The following is a 14,407-nucleotide window of genomic DNA, read 5'->3' as shown; positions in this document are numbered from 1 at the left end:
TGTGCAGCGATGATCTAACACATCAGTACAAAGGTTTCACTGTCATGAATGAGATTGAGCGCTATGATGCCTTGAGACATTGCCGCTATGTTGATGAGGTTATCAGGGATGCACCGTGGACGCTATCTCCAGAATTCCTTGAAAAACATAAGGTATGTTTCGCAATGGTCCTTTCCCCTCCTACCAAGTGTCTGTGTGCTTTGAGTCAATATTTGCACAGGTTAATGTTTATGGCTGTGGACTAATTTTCTAATTTGAGAAAGTTAGGGGTAAGTTACTCCATGCCCAGAATAAACCGCAAGGGAACACTGTTTCCTAAATAACACAACTTTTCAAAGCTCATTTCAACTTCTAATAACTGTAGAAAACAGCCTCTGCTGATCACTGAAATGCAATGTAGTCCATAACCAAATTTGGCTCCTGTTCACTAACCATATCCTTGTTTTCACAATTGAACATTTAATTTCTTCACCAACATTGATACCAGAAATCCCCTAAAATGAAAAACATATTAAAAATATGTCAATTCTTCCATAGAATGTAAAACCTGATCCATATGTGACAGTTCAGTTCAGACTGTGAACCGGTGTGATTGGTCCATGTTCATCCACTATTTTGTTTTACTGAACCTGATTTTCTGATTTACTCAAAGTTAAGAAATTTGAGATGTTGTAGGCCTTGATTTTACCGGCATGCCTGCCCCGAAATTCGGGCGGGTGAAGCTCGCAGAACAGCATTCTCCATTGTTCTCGGGCATGATCTTACGAGCCTGGGGTGGACTTGTCAGTAAAATTCAATTTAAAGCCGCTGCACTACTTCTTTCCCATCAACTGCTGGTCAGCCACTGAGTAGCAGGACTCAGGAAGGAAGAGATGTTCCTACTTCTTGTGCCATTGGATCTGACAACCACGTGCATCTTGCAGCTTTCCACCATGCAGCCTTGCTTTGCTCTAGAGGCCCAAGCCTGAAGGCTTCACTATATTTCCATTCTTAATGCTGCAGACTGAATCCTGATTTGCAGCAGGACATCAGCAAACAGATGCCATTGCAGCCCAATACTTATGAAAAGGACCAGGGCCCCAGTACAGGCAGCCACTATTCCTTCCTGTGATCAACTCTCCTGACTGGGTTCAAACAGCTATTTCTCAGTCAACAGCCTGGCCCACCCCGGTATTTCATTGGGATTTGATCTGCAGATCAGGTAGGATGCCACAAGCAATAGGAAAACATCAATCCAACTAATGAAAGGAGCTGGACCAGAGAATAAATATATTATCTATATGCCTATTTAATATAGAATACAATCATTTAAATTACAGCACAGGAGACCATTCAGCCTGTTATATCCATGCCAGCTCTCTGCAAGAACAACTCAGCTAGTCTCACATTTTTTGAACTCTAAGAAACACCTCTTTGATTCCCAAACAAGATACAATATTAGGTAACTCCATGAGCTAAATCCAGCAGATAGTTACCACCCACAAGTTATTTATCCATGTTTGAGGAAAGCCATCTTCAGTTTCAGTAAAGGATTTTGGATTCAGTCAAGTTTTGGATTTTAAACAGCAAACATTTAGCAATAACCTGTTTCCAGGAGAGCCTGCTAGGTATGCTACAATGGTGTCTGCTTCTAATGTGTCCATTTCTCCAGTTATTGTGCTATGGATATTTCATTCTTTCCCTTTGATGTTACCCACTCTGTGGACCCGGCTTGGCTAATAAGTGTCAATTCCTTTATCTCTCTTCTGTAAAATCATCTCTTATATACACCATCGTTATTCCCCTGGGCAAACATTTATTTTTCCAACTGGTATGTAATTCGCATATCAAAATACCCTTTCAGACATCTTCACTTATCAGTTCCTTTTTTCGCCTTCCTTTATTTTATCCCAGTTTTGTTTTTAATCTTAATTTTCCTCACTTCTTAACCTCATGCATTAACGAACTGTTTGTTATTCTCATCAGTCACTGCATATATATATATATATTGCACACACAACTATTAAATCATGCAGGTCCCTTAATGGTACATGTGCACATTGTCATGGCTGTTCATCTGGGTGATGTTTCTTCTCGGGATGTGTCATTCCCAAGGCACCTGTTGTTGCTGTGGCAACTGTTGTTACATTTTTGTTGTTGAGGACCAGTGTACCACTGGGAGTGATGGTGATTCTATATGCCGTCCAGCTAGTAAGCCCCATCTTACTGATCGGCCACCAGTGAAGGACCAGCTTCTAACTGTTCATATAAAACTGAGGTTGTGCTAGTATATTTGGTTATTCATATCCATTGTGGGGGGGAACAACTGTTCTACGCATGCCCCAAATTGCCACATGGCCTGACCTCTGTTGGGAACATTGAAGGTTTGTACTCTGACTCTACGATGCTCAGCTCTGGCAATGGTTTGGCAATCTGGTCAAATTTAAATTTAGCTTTCTGCTGTTTATCTTGACGTTTTCACTCAAGCCTGTTACAACTTCTGGCTTCAGTGGTTTTTTGCTATTGAAAGAGTAGTTTCTATGCTGTGTGACATCAGCATTCAGACTGAACTAGCTTCAGTGCCTTCAGTCAATGTGTTTCTCTACTTGAAGATTGCCTTGTATATGTCAGTGCTAGATTTGCTCGATTTGTTGATGAGCCCTTTGATTTTCATTCATTCAACTGGGATAGTGTTGAATTTCCCAATCATTTATGAAGTGGCTAAATTCTTCATCTGTGAACCAAGGGCTATTGTCACTCATCACAATATCTGAAATGCCCTAATGACTGAAGTATGCTTACAGGCAATTTACTACCTCTCCTGTTGTTAGTGAAGTAAGTTGGTCTACCTCTCTGTAGCTATACTAGTAGTCAACAGTGACAAGATAATCAATTCCTACAATAGTGAAAAGGTTTACTCCCAGCTTCATCTATGATCTGCCTGGAATACCATACATTTAATGCAGCTCTCTATCTTGTTTCACTTGGCACTTGTTATAAGCACCACATTGGCTGATGTGGTCATTAATTTCATTGTTCACATTTGGCCAGTAGAGCACTTCATTTGCTTTTCTCAGCCTCAATTTAATTCCTTGATGGCTTGCATGGATGTGCTTGAGAATTTTTCTTTCATAACAAATGAAAGACATGAACGGTCTCCACCACACCCTCAGTTTCAGATCCTAACTATCTGGGGCATAAGATAGCTTTCCCTTGTATAGCATGGCAATTGCTGCTTCTGCCAATCATCTTAATTCAACGTCATCTGGCTTCCAATCTTTCTGCCAATTGGAGCAGATTCTCTCTCTTTACTGTCCCTAGACCGTTCATAATTTTGAACTCCTCGATCAAATTCTTCAACCTTCCCTGAGGTAAACAATCTGTTTCTCCAATCTATCCACATAACTGAAGTTCCTCATCCATGGAATTATTTTTGTAAATCTGTTCTGCACCCTCTCTATAGCTTTAACACCCTTCCCAAAGTTTGGAATTGGATGCAATGGCCAGAATTTTACCATCCCAACCGGCACAGGAATTGGAATGGACGAGGGGCAGACCATGGAATGATCTGTTGACCTCAGGCAGGATTTTACGGTTTTGGGACGAGCCAGGCCATGAAGTCCTACCCAATACTCTGACTGAGGATGAGCTAGCATTTTATGAGGTCAAATAACTTGCTTACTTCTGTCCCATGTGCCTGCATTTATAAATTCTAGGGTCCCTTTTGCCTTTTTAACCACTTTCTAATCTCCCCTTCCACCTTTAGCAATTTGTGGTCTCATACATAAGAACATAAGAACATAAGAAATAGGAGCAGGAGTAGGCCATCCAGCCCTTCGAGCCTGCCCCGCCACCCAATAAGATCATGGCTGATCTGTCGCTGCTCAGTTCCACTTTCCCGCCCTCTCCCCATAACCCTTAATCCCTTCTCCTATCAAAAACCCATCAACCCGCGTCTTAAAAATATTTAGCGAGGCAGCCTCCACCACTTCAACGGGCAGAGAATTCCAGAGATTCACCACCCTTTGAGTGAAGAAGTTCCTCCTCAACTCCGTTCTAAACCGCCCCCCTTTTATCTTGAGGCTGTGCCCCCTAGTCCTATTGTCTTTTTTGAGCGGGAAGAGTCTTTCCACCTCTATCCTATCCATCCCATTCATCATCTTATACGTCTCAATGATACCCCATTGTCATGTTGCTCCTACGTCCCTTTTATATTTTTATATTTGAATATATTTATAAACATCCTCACTATTGAACACTCCTCATTACAATGTCTCATTCCTTAAAATCTTTCACTCATCACATTTTATTATAAAGCAGTGGAGATAATTTAGACTTTGGTCACAATCTGGAATAAGTAATGTTATTTACAATGACTGAGTCTGTTCTACCATTCAATGAAATCATGGCTGAGAATACCATCTCTTCCCATGGTGCTCTCCATCCAGCTCGCAAAGGATGCAATTTGTCAGATGCCTATTGAATCCACTACAATATGCTCCCCCTTTTTGTCCTCCTCTCCTTAAACAGCCTCTTGCTCTAAAGTGCCCTGGCCCACATTGGGGCTATTTTTCAAATGGTCTTTGTTAGAACCATAGAAAATTACAGCTCAGAAACAGGCCTTTTGACCCTTCTTATCTGTGCCAAACCATTTTTTGCCTAGTCCCACTGACCTGCACTTGGACCATATCCCTTCACACCCCTCTCATCCATGTACCCGTCCAAGTTTTCCTTAAATGTTAAAAGTATTTACCACTTTATCCGGCAGCTCATTCCACACTCCCACCGCTCTCTGTGCGAAGAAACCCCCCCTAATATTCCCTTTAAACTTTTCTTCTTTTACCCTTAACCCATGCCCTCTAGTTTTTTTTCCTCCTCTAGCCTCAGTGGAAAAAGCCTGCTTACATTCATTCTATCTATACCCATCAAAATCTTATACACCTCTATTAAATCTCCCCTCGTTCTTCTATGCTCCAGAGAATAAAGTCCCAACCTATTCAATCTCTTTCTGTAACTCAGCTTCTCAAGTCCCTGCAACATCCTCATGAACCTTCTCTGCACTCTCTTTCAACCTTATTTACATCCTTCCTGTAATTAGGTGACCAAAACTGTGTACAACACTCTAAATTCGGCCTCACCAATGCCTTATATAACCTTACCATAACACTCCAACTTTTATACTCGATACTCCGATTTATAAAGGCCAATGTACCAAAAGCACTTTTTATGACCCTATCCACCTGTGATGTCACTTTTCGGGAATTCTGTACCTGTATTCCCAGATCTGTCTGTTCAACTGCACTCTTCAGAGTCCTACCATTTACCCTATATGTTCTACTTTGGTTTGTTCTTCCAAAGTGCAATACCTCCCATTTGTCTGCGTTAAATTCCATTTGCCATTTTTCAGCCCATTTTTCCAGTTGTCCAAATCCCTCTGCAAGCTTTGAAAACCTTCCTCACTGTCCACTACACCTCCAATCTTTGTATCATCAGCAAATTTGCTGATCCAATTTACCACATTATCATCCAGATCATTGATATAGATGACAAATAACAATGGACCCAACACCAATCCCTGCGGCACACCACTAGTCACAGGCCTCCAATCAGAGAAGCAATCCTCCACTACCACTCTCTGGCTTCTTCCATTGAGCCAGTGTCTAATCCAATTTACTACCTCCCCATGTATACCTAGGACTGAACATCCTAACTAACCTCCCATGAGGGACCTTATCAAAGGCCTTGCTAAAATCCAGGTAGACAACCTCCACCGCTTTCCCTTCATCCACTTTCCTGGTAACCTCCTCAAAAAATTCTAATAGATTGGTCAAACATCTACCACGCACAAAGTCATGTTGTCTCTCCCTAATAAGTCCCTGTCTATCCAAGTATTTGTAGATCCTATCCCTTATCACTCCTTCCAATAACTTGCCCACCACCGACATCAAACTTACTGGCCTATAATTTCCCGGATTTTTTGGAACCTTTTTAAACAACGGAACAACATGAGCCACCCTCCAATCATCCGGCACCTCCCCCATGCATACTGACATTTTAAGTGTGTCTGCCAGGGCCCCTGAAAGTTCAACACTAGCCTCCCTCAAAGTCTGTGGGAATACCCTGTCCGGCCCTGGGGATTTATCCACTATGATTTGCCTCAAGACAGCCAGCACCTCCTCCCCTTAATCTGTAAAGGTTCCATGACCTCCCTACCTGTTTGCCCTATTTCTGTAGACTCCATGCCTGTTTCCTCAGTAAATACAGATGCAAAAAAACCATTTAGTATCTCCCCCATCTCTTTTTGGTTCCATTCACAGTCTACCACTCTGGTCTTCAAGAGGACCAATTTTATCCCTCACTATCCTTTTGCTCCTAATATACCTATAGAAGCTCTTTGGATTTTCCTTCACTCTGTCTGCCAAAGCAACCTCATGTCTTCTTTTAGCCCTTCTGATTTCCCCCTTAAGTAGCTTCTTGCACTTTTTAGAATCCTCGAGCATCTGATCTATTCTTATCGTCACAGATAGCAGGTACATTGCACATGTTGGATAGGATCTATTGTTGCTCTAGCTCCATCTCTTCTACCTTTATATTCCCTGGGTTCCCCTTATTCTGTACAATATCATTCATACCAAACCCAACCTTGAACAGGTTGTGACCAAAGTTGGGAGCAAACTGTCCAGATACTGCTCCCCCTTCCTTCATGTGTCAAATTGTCTCCAGCTTAACGATTCTGAGCTGACTGAGAGATTTGAGATGAGGACATCTTCTGCAGATATGTTAATTATGGATAGTCTCAATGTCCACCAACACCTCCATGTTGAAGTCATATAAACTTTTGCCACATCTTCATTTTGATTATTTAACTTAACTATATCTACTTTTTAGTTTATTTTATTACTGTTGTTTTTTTTCTATACACCACACAAGCACTAAAACACTGGACGAGACTTTGAAACATTTATTGCCTCAAGCTTACATGAAGCATGACAAGTACTAGAGGCACAAAACAGCACCTCCTTCCCTCCTGTGCTAAATTTCCACTTTCACCAAGTTCTCAACATTTGCACTCTACTTACGATGTATTCTTATCATGACTAATCTGGACCACCACGAGGGACAGCAGAACTGCTATCACCTAAAATCAAAGTTATTGCAAGCATGCTCGCTATGCTCAAAACGTTAAGAAAATCTGCTAGTGTGTTATTAGAAGCCTTGCATATGGCATTCACATCTTGTCCACATGAAGCTTGCTTAATGTGTCATGATTTTTGAGTATCGCTTCTTTGCCAACATTAATAATGTGAGGACATTACTCAACATATCAACATGCTGGAATAGAAGAAAGAGATGTCGACATCTTATAATGGCAAAATTCTGACTTGCCCTTCACACTGTTGTTTCAGGTCTTTCCACCACTAGGTGACACTGTGGTGCAAATCATTGGGATCCACATTGAATTTTAGGGTCATTGCAAAGTTTTTTTTATAGTGTTTATTTGTATTCTGCCTTCTAAATAAATACTTAATTACCCTGAACTGCCAATTATTTTTTAAGTTCAGTCACTTTCCCTATCAAGTTTATTATAAAACTAAATAAAACTTCAGTGGAATTATTATCATAGAAACATAGAGAATAGAAGCAGGAGTAGGCTGTTCGGGCCTGCTCTGCCATTCATTTTGATCATGGTTGATCCTCAAAATCAATATCCTGATTTTGCCTGTTTTCCCCCCTGCCAATATCGATTGATTCCCTTTTAGCCCTGAGAGCTATATTTAATTTCTTCTTGAACTCAGTGTTTTAGTCTCAACTACTTTCTGTGGTAGTGAATTCCACAGATTCACCACTCTAAGGGTGAAGAAATTTCTCCTCACCTCAATCCTGAAAGGTTTACACCTTGTCCTCAAACTATGACCCCTACTTCTGGACTCCCCCACCATCAAGAACATTCTTTCTGAATCTACTCTGTAAACCCTGTTAGAATTTTATAAGTTTCTATGAGATCCCCTTACTCTTCCAAACTCCAATGAATACAATCCTAACCAACTTAGTCTGTCCTCATATGACAGACCTGTCATTCCAGGGATCAGCCTGGTAAACCTTCGCTGTGCTCCCTCTATAGCAAGGACATCCTTCCTCAGGTAAGGACACCAAAACTGCACACAATACTCCAGATGTGGCCTCACCAATGCCCTGTAGAATGGGGTAAAATGCCCTTTTTCCTATATTCAAATCCTCTTGCTATGAATACCAACATACTATTTGCCTTCTTTACTGCCTGCTGTACCTGCGTGCTTACTTCCAGTGACTGATGAATGAGGACACCAAGGTCTCGCTGTGTATCCACCTCTCTCAATTTAGACCTATTCAATTAATAATCTGTCTTCCTATTATTGCAATCGAAGTGGATAACCTCATATTTATCCCCATTATACTGCATCTGCCAAGCATATGCCCACACAGTCTGGCCAAATCATGCTGAAGCATCTCTGCATCCTCCTCACAGCTCATCCTCCCACCCAACCTTGTATCATCTGCAAATTTGGAGGTAATGTATTTAGTTCTCTCATCCAAATTATTAAGTTGAAATCTCCCTCACTCTCCAATGAATAGAAAATGTATTCTGTCACCTGGTCTAGTCAGCTCCAATACTGTTTGTGTAATTAGCTCTGGGAATCACGGCCAGCTCGACCACTTAGTTCCTTTACTATTTATTTATTTAATTTACTCCAGGATTCCTGCCAGCCTGCAAAAGGTTCATTCTGTTAAATTAATTACTTTGGGAAAATGCCACTTTTGGCACCTTTTTTGTTAATTATCTACTGAGTGTTAATTAATCAGATCCCTAACATCAAAATGGGCTTTCTGCTTCCTGAAAGATCTTACTCTATTCTGCCTCCATTTCCTATTTTTGCTTTAGCCCTGCTTTCAATCCAAACCTCCATCTCCAGTACTCTTCATTTCCAACTGGTTATCTTCCTTTTTCAGGCAGATTGTCTATTTCTTTCTTGTCACTTCAGCTTATCTTCCCTGTATTCCTTGCATCTGTTTTTGATTTGACTTCATGCTGAATGTTTCTTTGTGACTCTTCTGTCACTGGTCCTCCTTATTCATTCACCTATCCAGCTCCTGTTTATTTATATTTACTGTCTTTCAGCTACCCCCTCCCAACCTCCCAAATGATCCCCACTCCTCCTTACAAATGTCCATAAACTTGCCTACCCTCTCATCCCAACTGCTAATTCTCTCATTTCCTCACTAACAACACAACAGATCCATTTTCTTTTGCAACATTATTTCTTGTGGCTTCTTGCATTGGGATCCACTGTAATATAAATTTACAAACGCTTATAACAAATGGTTATACAAAACGCTATATGTATTTAGCAACACAAGCTGACAGCGATTCCTCTCCCTTTTGCATCTCCATTATTGGACGTGCAGGAATTTAGTGCATTTTTGTACGGGAGGGTTGTGCATGAAAAGCAAGTATGTTCTCTGTCAATAACAATATTGCCAATGGTGCATAAAAACCAACTTAATGGCTTTGTTGCAGGGGAACTGTCATCATGGATCAGTAAAAAGTCTGACAACACCAGGTTTTAGTCCAACCGATTTATTTGATAATAGACTCACAAGCTTTCGGGGTTAGTCCCTTCGTCAGGTGAATGGAGAGTTTTGGCCTCAGAGAGCTCTGTCTGAGGCCAGAACTCTCCATTCACCTGACGAAGGGACTAACCCCGAAAGCTTGTGAGTCTATTATCAAATAAATCGGTTGGACTAAAACCTGGTGTTGTCAGACTTTTTACTGTGTTTACGCCAGTCCAATGCTGGCATACCCACATCATGACTATCATGGATCAGGCAAGAGGAAGAACAGTAACTTTAATTTATGTTGCAATTGTTTCCTGTTTCCCACCCACCCAGATATATTGTAAACCTGCATTTGGTGTCACGCAACAGAAACATAGATGAAAATGTCAGTTTTTTGCTATTCCAAGCAAAATGCTCACCTAAGAGAAAAATCAATGCATGGTGAAACCTTTCACCCATTAATCTTGTTCCTGCCCAAATCCTGCCAGTAATAGACTGGACTGGGTCCTCAATGGATCTCCAATCAGAAAGACTCCATATGCATACCGTAGTAAGAATTCTTGTGAATTCTTGTATATCAAGGCCAAAATTCTTTTCATTAAGCAGTGGAAGTAAAACCGACTGGTTTAATACACTTCAGTAATGCCAACCCAAAAGTAAAATCAGGACTGATGTGGAACCAAGACTTGATTTCTACAAATCCCACCTCATTCAAAGCTCTAATGCACAATTTTCCCTGTGCTAAATTCTTTGTTCATCAAAATTCCTGTCCACATTTACAAATTCCTGCATTGCCTTGTTCTACCAAACCTTTTCAACTTTCTGCAGCCTATTGCAACCAGGCTGTGCCTTTAGTCCTTTGGTTCTGGCCTCCTCTTTGTCTCACCGTCCATCGTTGGTGGCAGAGTCTTCGATCTGAACATAAAACTCATGACCCAAAACTCTCCATAATGCTTCTCTTCTTTGTGCATGCTTTTGCCCTTCTACCTCTTCCATTGCTGCCTGACAGATTAATTTCTCTTGGTGAAACATTTTGGAATATTTAGGAAGTCCAAAGTTTGATGTAAACGCAAATGGTTTTGTTTCTTAGGAGTTGTATCATTAAGAATCTACAGGGAATTTGTTCTAATGAAATTGAAATATTGCCAAAAACAGGAATAGACAATAATTCAAGCCTATTCTGGCATTTAGACATTGGCCTATCTGTGCTTCAGCTGTATTCACACAGCTTTTCTCTTTATCTCATATACCTTTTCACAAACCTATCAATCTCAATCTTGATGAGTGATAACCAATATATTTCAGATCTGGTGCACAATTCCATTTGGTTTTACTTTAGATTTCCAGCTCGGTTAATTTAACCAGTAATCCAGGGTAACATGATTTCCAATATACCTCCCTTCTTATGTTGAAGCAACAGACCTGTTCTAAGTCTATCCTTTTGAAACCTCTTAGTATAAATATAAAAATCCTTGAAAAAAAGAGGGGTAATTTTTACCTTTGGTGTCTGGACACTGACCTGACTGAGTGGACAACCTACTGGTGGTAGAACAGCCAATTTATTTGTTTCATCGATTTCTGTAAGATGAAGATCGGGAGGTTTGCACAATGAAGGATGGTCACTCAGATTGCTGCTGTTCATGAATGTGAGAACTATACCCACTGAATCTTTGTAACACGGTATTTTGAGATCCTTTGCATTCACGTCTCTGTTAGGCTGGAGAAAAAATAAAAACTAGCTACAGTGCACAGTGCAGAGGAATCTTGAGTAACTAATAAGTCTGAAATTGTTCAAATCACAAACTATATTACTGACGATTTCTTTTAGATTGATTTTGTGGCGCATGATGACATTCCGTACTCCTCTGCTGGATCCGATGATGTCTATAAACACATTAAGGAAGCTGGTATGTTCTTGTCAGTCGTTATAAATTTGCTGTATCTCATAATGGATGGAAAGTTGAAGATTGAGCTTATCTTAATGTATATTGTCTACAATTTAGAAATAACAACTTGCATTTATGTGCACTTTTAATATGGAAAAATGTCTCCAGACATTTTACAGAGAGATGAGAAAAAGCCGAGATCAGAAAGGGTAAGCAAAGATATTAAGTCGGGGTGAGTTTTCAGGAGCGTGGGATTTTCCAGCTCTTCCCACTGGTGGTATTGTTGAAGGTGACCCCTCCATGGCAGATTCCCCAATGGCAGGGTGGGTGAACTATGCAAAACGCTGTGGACATCAGTGAGATTGGAAGACTCCCCCCTCCTCCCCCCACTCGCCAGTCAATGGCAAGTCACTTCTGCCTAGAAAAATTGGGAGAAAACTTGCATTAAAGGGACACAAAAGAGGCAAGAGTAATTGATGAGAGCCAATTGAGCGTTTTTTGCCCTTTAGCAAAATGTCCTTCTTGGCACCTGGGTGTATCAGTTAGAAGAGGCAAAAAAAATTACCCTGTGAGAGTGATGGCCCCACTCTCCTGGGTTAGGAGAAGATAATTAGAATTGATGTTGTGCCACTTCTGGGACAGTGAATAAAGTTTAAAGTACGTTCCACAGGGATACTTTACCTCTCCAGAGGGATTTCTTGACCAACCAAACAACTTGCTCTTTCCAGGCCTAATCTGCACATTTCAGATTTCACAGTCCTACAAACATCCCACTCAAATGGGGCAGCTAAATGGCCAAAAGCCACCATTAAATGCATAAGATGCCCACAAAACTCCCTATCCCTGCTCCCTGACACAAGAAATGTGTTCACAGGTGGGATTTATGATTTTCAGCTGCTTTTGCCACAACAGAGAGGCCTCCATCTTGATGAGAGTATACGCCTGTCTGCCTATGACTTCAAGTAACTGAATTTGGATGAGGGGAAGAAGGTCAGGGGTTTTAGAAGGTTTTGGTGGGGGAGAGGGAGCGCAGAATGGGAGAGATGAATCTTTGGTGAGACTTTGAAGGACATGGTGCTACAGGTAAAAGGTGAAGTCATTGATAGAGATGCCTTTACTATGCTCAGATATATAAGTGTACAACTAAGCAAAAATGGTTTCATCAAGCTTGACAATGGAGGAGAAATGTTGCATGGTGTGATCTGTCATGCTAAAAGTTGCACGGAAGTCAAGGAGGTTGAGGAGACTTAGTGAACCACAGTCACAAAAATAAAGTAAGGAGTCTCACAACACCAGATTAAAGTCCAGCAGGTTTATTTGGAATCACGAGCTTTCGGAGCGCTGCTCCTTCATCAGGTGAGTTGGAGAGGTCTCCAGAGGCTCCTCTGAGTGATTCACCTGATAAAGGAGCAGTGCTCCAAAAGCACATGATTCCAAATAAATCTGTTGGACATTAACCTGGTGTTGTGAGACTTCTTACTGTCCACAACCCAGTCCAACACAGGCATCTCCACAATAATAGGGAACATTATTTATTACTTTCATTAGGATTATCTTAGTAGAGTGGCAGGGTCATAAACCTGCTTGGAGAGACTCAAACAGGTAGTTGAGGCAGCAAATTTCATATTCAATATATCCTTCTATTTTCACAATGTTAAGATTTTGAGTTATTTATATTTGTTTTCCTGAGTATTCTGGGGTACATTATTTTTGGATGTCTGGCCGAGAGGCTTAAACCTTTGATTAATTGATCTCAGTATCTTTGAGTGCAGCCCTATGTTCAGCCAGCAGCTGGCATACTGGCACTGTGTAAGAATTACATTATTTTGTAAATTGAGTTTGTGTCTTTATATGCCCTGTCTTTATATCCCACTCACCTGACCAAGGAGTGGCGAGCGCTCCGAAAGCTAGTGGCTTTTGTTACCAAATAAACCTGTTGGACTTTAACCTGGTGTTGTGAGACATCTTACTGTGTTTACCCCAGTCCAACGCCGGCATCTCCACATCACTGTAAGAAGCCAAGACTCTCGAGAAGAGTTTTTGGGTGAGCAAACCTGCCCGAAGACACCATGGTCAGATTGTTACATTTCAGGAAGAAGCTGCCACCAGAACTGAAACAGTCTTGACAGACCCAGGGTTGTGAAATAAAAGGTTCACACACTGCATTGGCACAACATTTATTTATCACACAGTTTGAGGAAGGAAAAAGATGACATTTAAAGGCAGGCTTGCATCTAAAAATCATTAAGTTAGAATGTCTCAAAGCTCTTTTATAGGTGATGAAATAGTTCTGGAGTGTAGTCGCTGCTGTAATGAAGCATCTCTTATTTTTGCAGCTATTAAATAAAGTATTTTGAATAACATTTCCATGACTTATTTCAATTTTGTTTTTTAACTTTTAGGCATGTTTGTCCCCACTCAAAGAACAGAGGGCATCTCCACCTCTGATCTTATCACCAGAATTGTACGGGATTATGATGTTTATGCCCGACGTAACCTCCAGAGAGGTTACACGGCCAAAGAGCTTAACGTTAGTTTCATTAATGTGAGTCTCCTATTATCTTGTGGTCTTTCCTACCGCTAATATATTATTGTACACAGTGCCCATACTAAATGCCAGTTTTGTTTAGCTCAGACTTGAAAGGATTGCTTACAATGCGCTTTTCTCTGCAGCAAAGATTCTGAGTTGCTGGGAAACAAAGTCCCTGTTCACAGTAACAAAATGCTGCCCTGCTGCTTCGAGTCTAACTGATGTACATTCTGCACAATTTCCACACCACTCTTTGCAGTTGTGTGAACAGAATAAAGTAACCTTGTGTTGAAGAACTGTGCTGTTTAATGCATGTTGATGAACAGGCTGTAAGTTAGATCCAATAGTTTGTTATTTTAGTTTTGTTTCTCCCTGTTCTCTTTGGCAGCGCTGCTGCCCCGTCTCCTTTATTCAGCAG

At 40.9% G+C, this 14,407-nt stretch overlaps 1 protein-coding gene across 1 annotated transcript in view; it reads left to right on the top strand.

Annotated features, from left to right (window-relative positions):
• pcyt1ba (phosphate cytidylyltransferase 1B, choline a) overlaps positions 1-14,407 on the top strand; it is a 61,526-nt gene that overhangs the window by 35,076 nt on the left and 12,043 nt on the right. Inside the window, exons 4-6 of the mRNA XM_080203918.1 lie at positions 1-152; positions 11,402-11,480; positions 13,862-14,004. Coding sequence (XP_080060044.1) covers positions 1-152; positions 11,402-11,480; positions 13,862-14,004 — 374 coding nt within the window. The remainder of the gene's footprint in view (positions 153-11,401; positions 11,481-13,861; positions 14,005-14,407) is intronic.

The sequence above is a fragment of the Carcharhinus amblyrhynchos genome, chromosome 15, assembly GCF_965287045.1.
Source record: "Carcharhinus amblyrhynchos chromosome 15, sCarAmb.v2.hapA, whole genome shotgun sequence".
NCBI classification, from domain to species: Eukaryota; Metazoa; Chordata; class Chondrichthyes; order Carcharhiniformes; family Carcharhinidae; genus Carcharhinus; species Carcharhinus amblyrhynchos.
The sequence above is the reverse complement of the archived record's forward strand: the minus strand, read 5'-3'. Positions and strand labels throughout refer to the sequence as shown.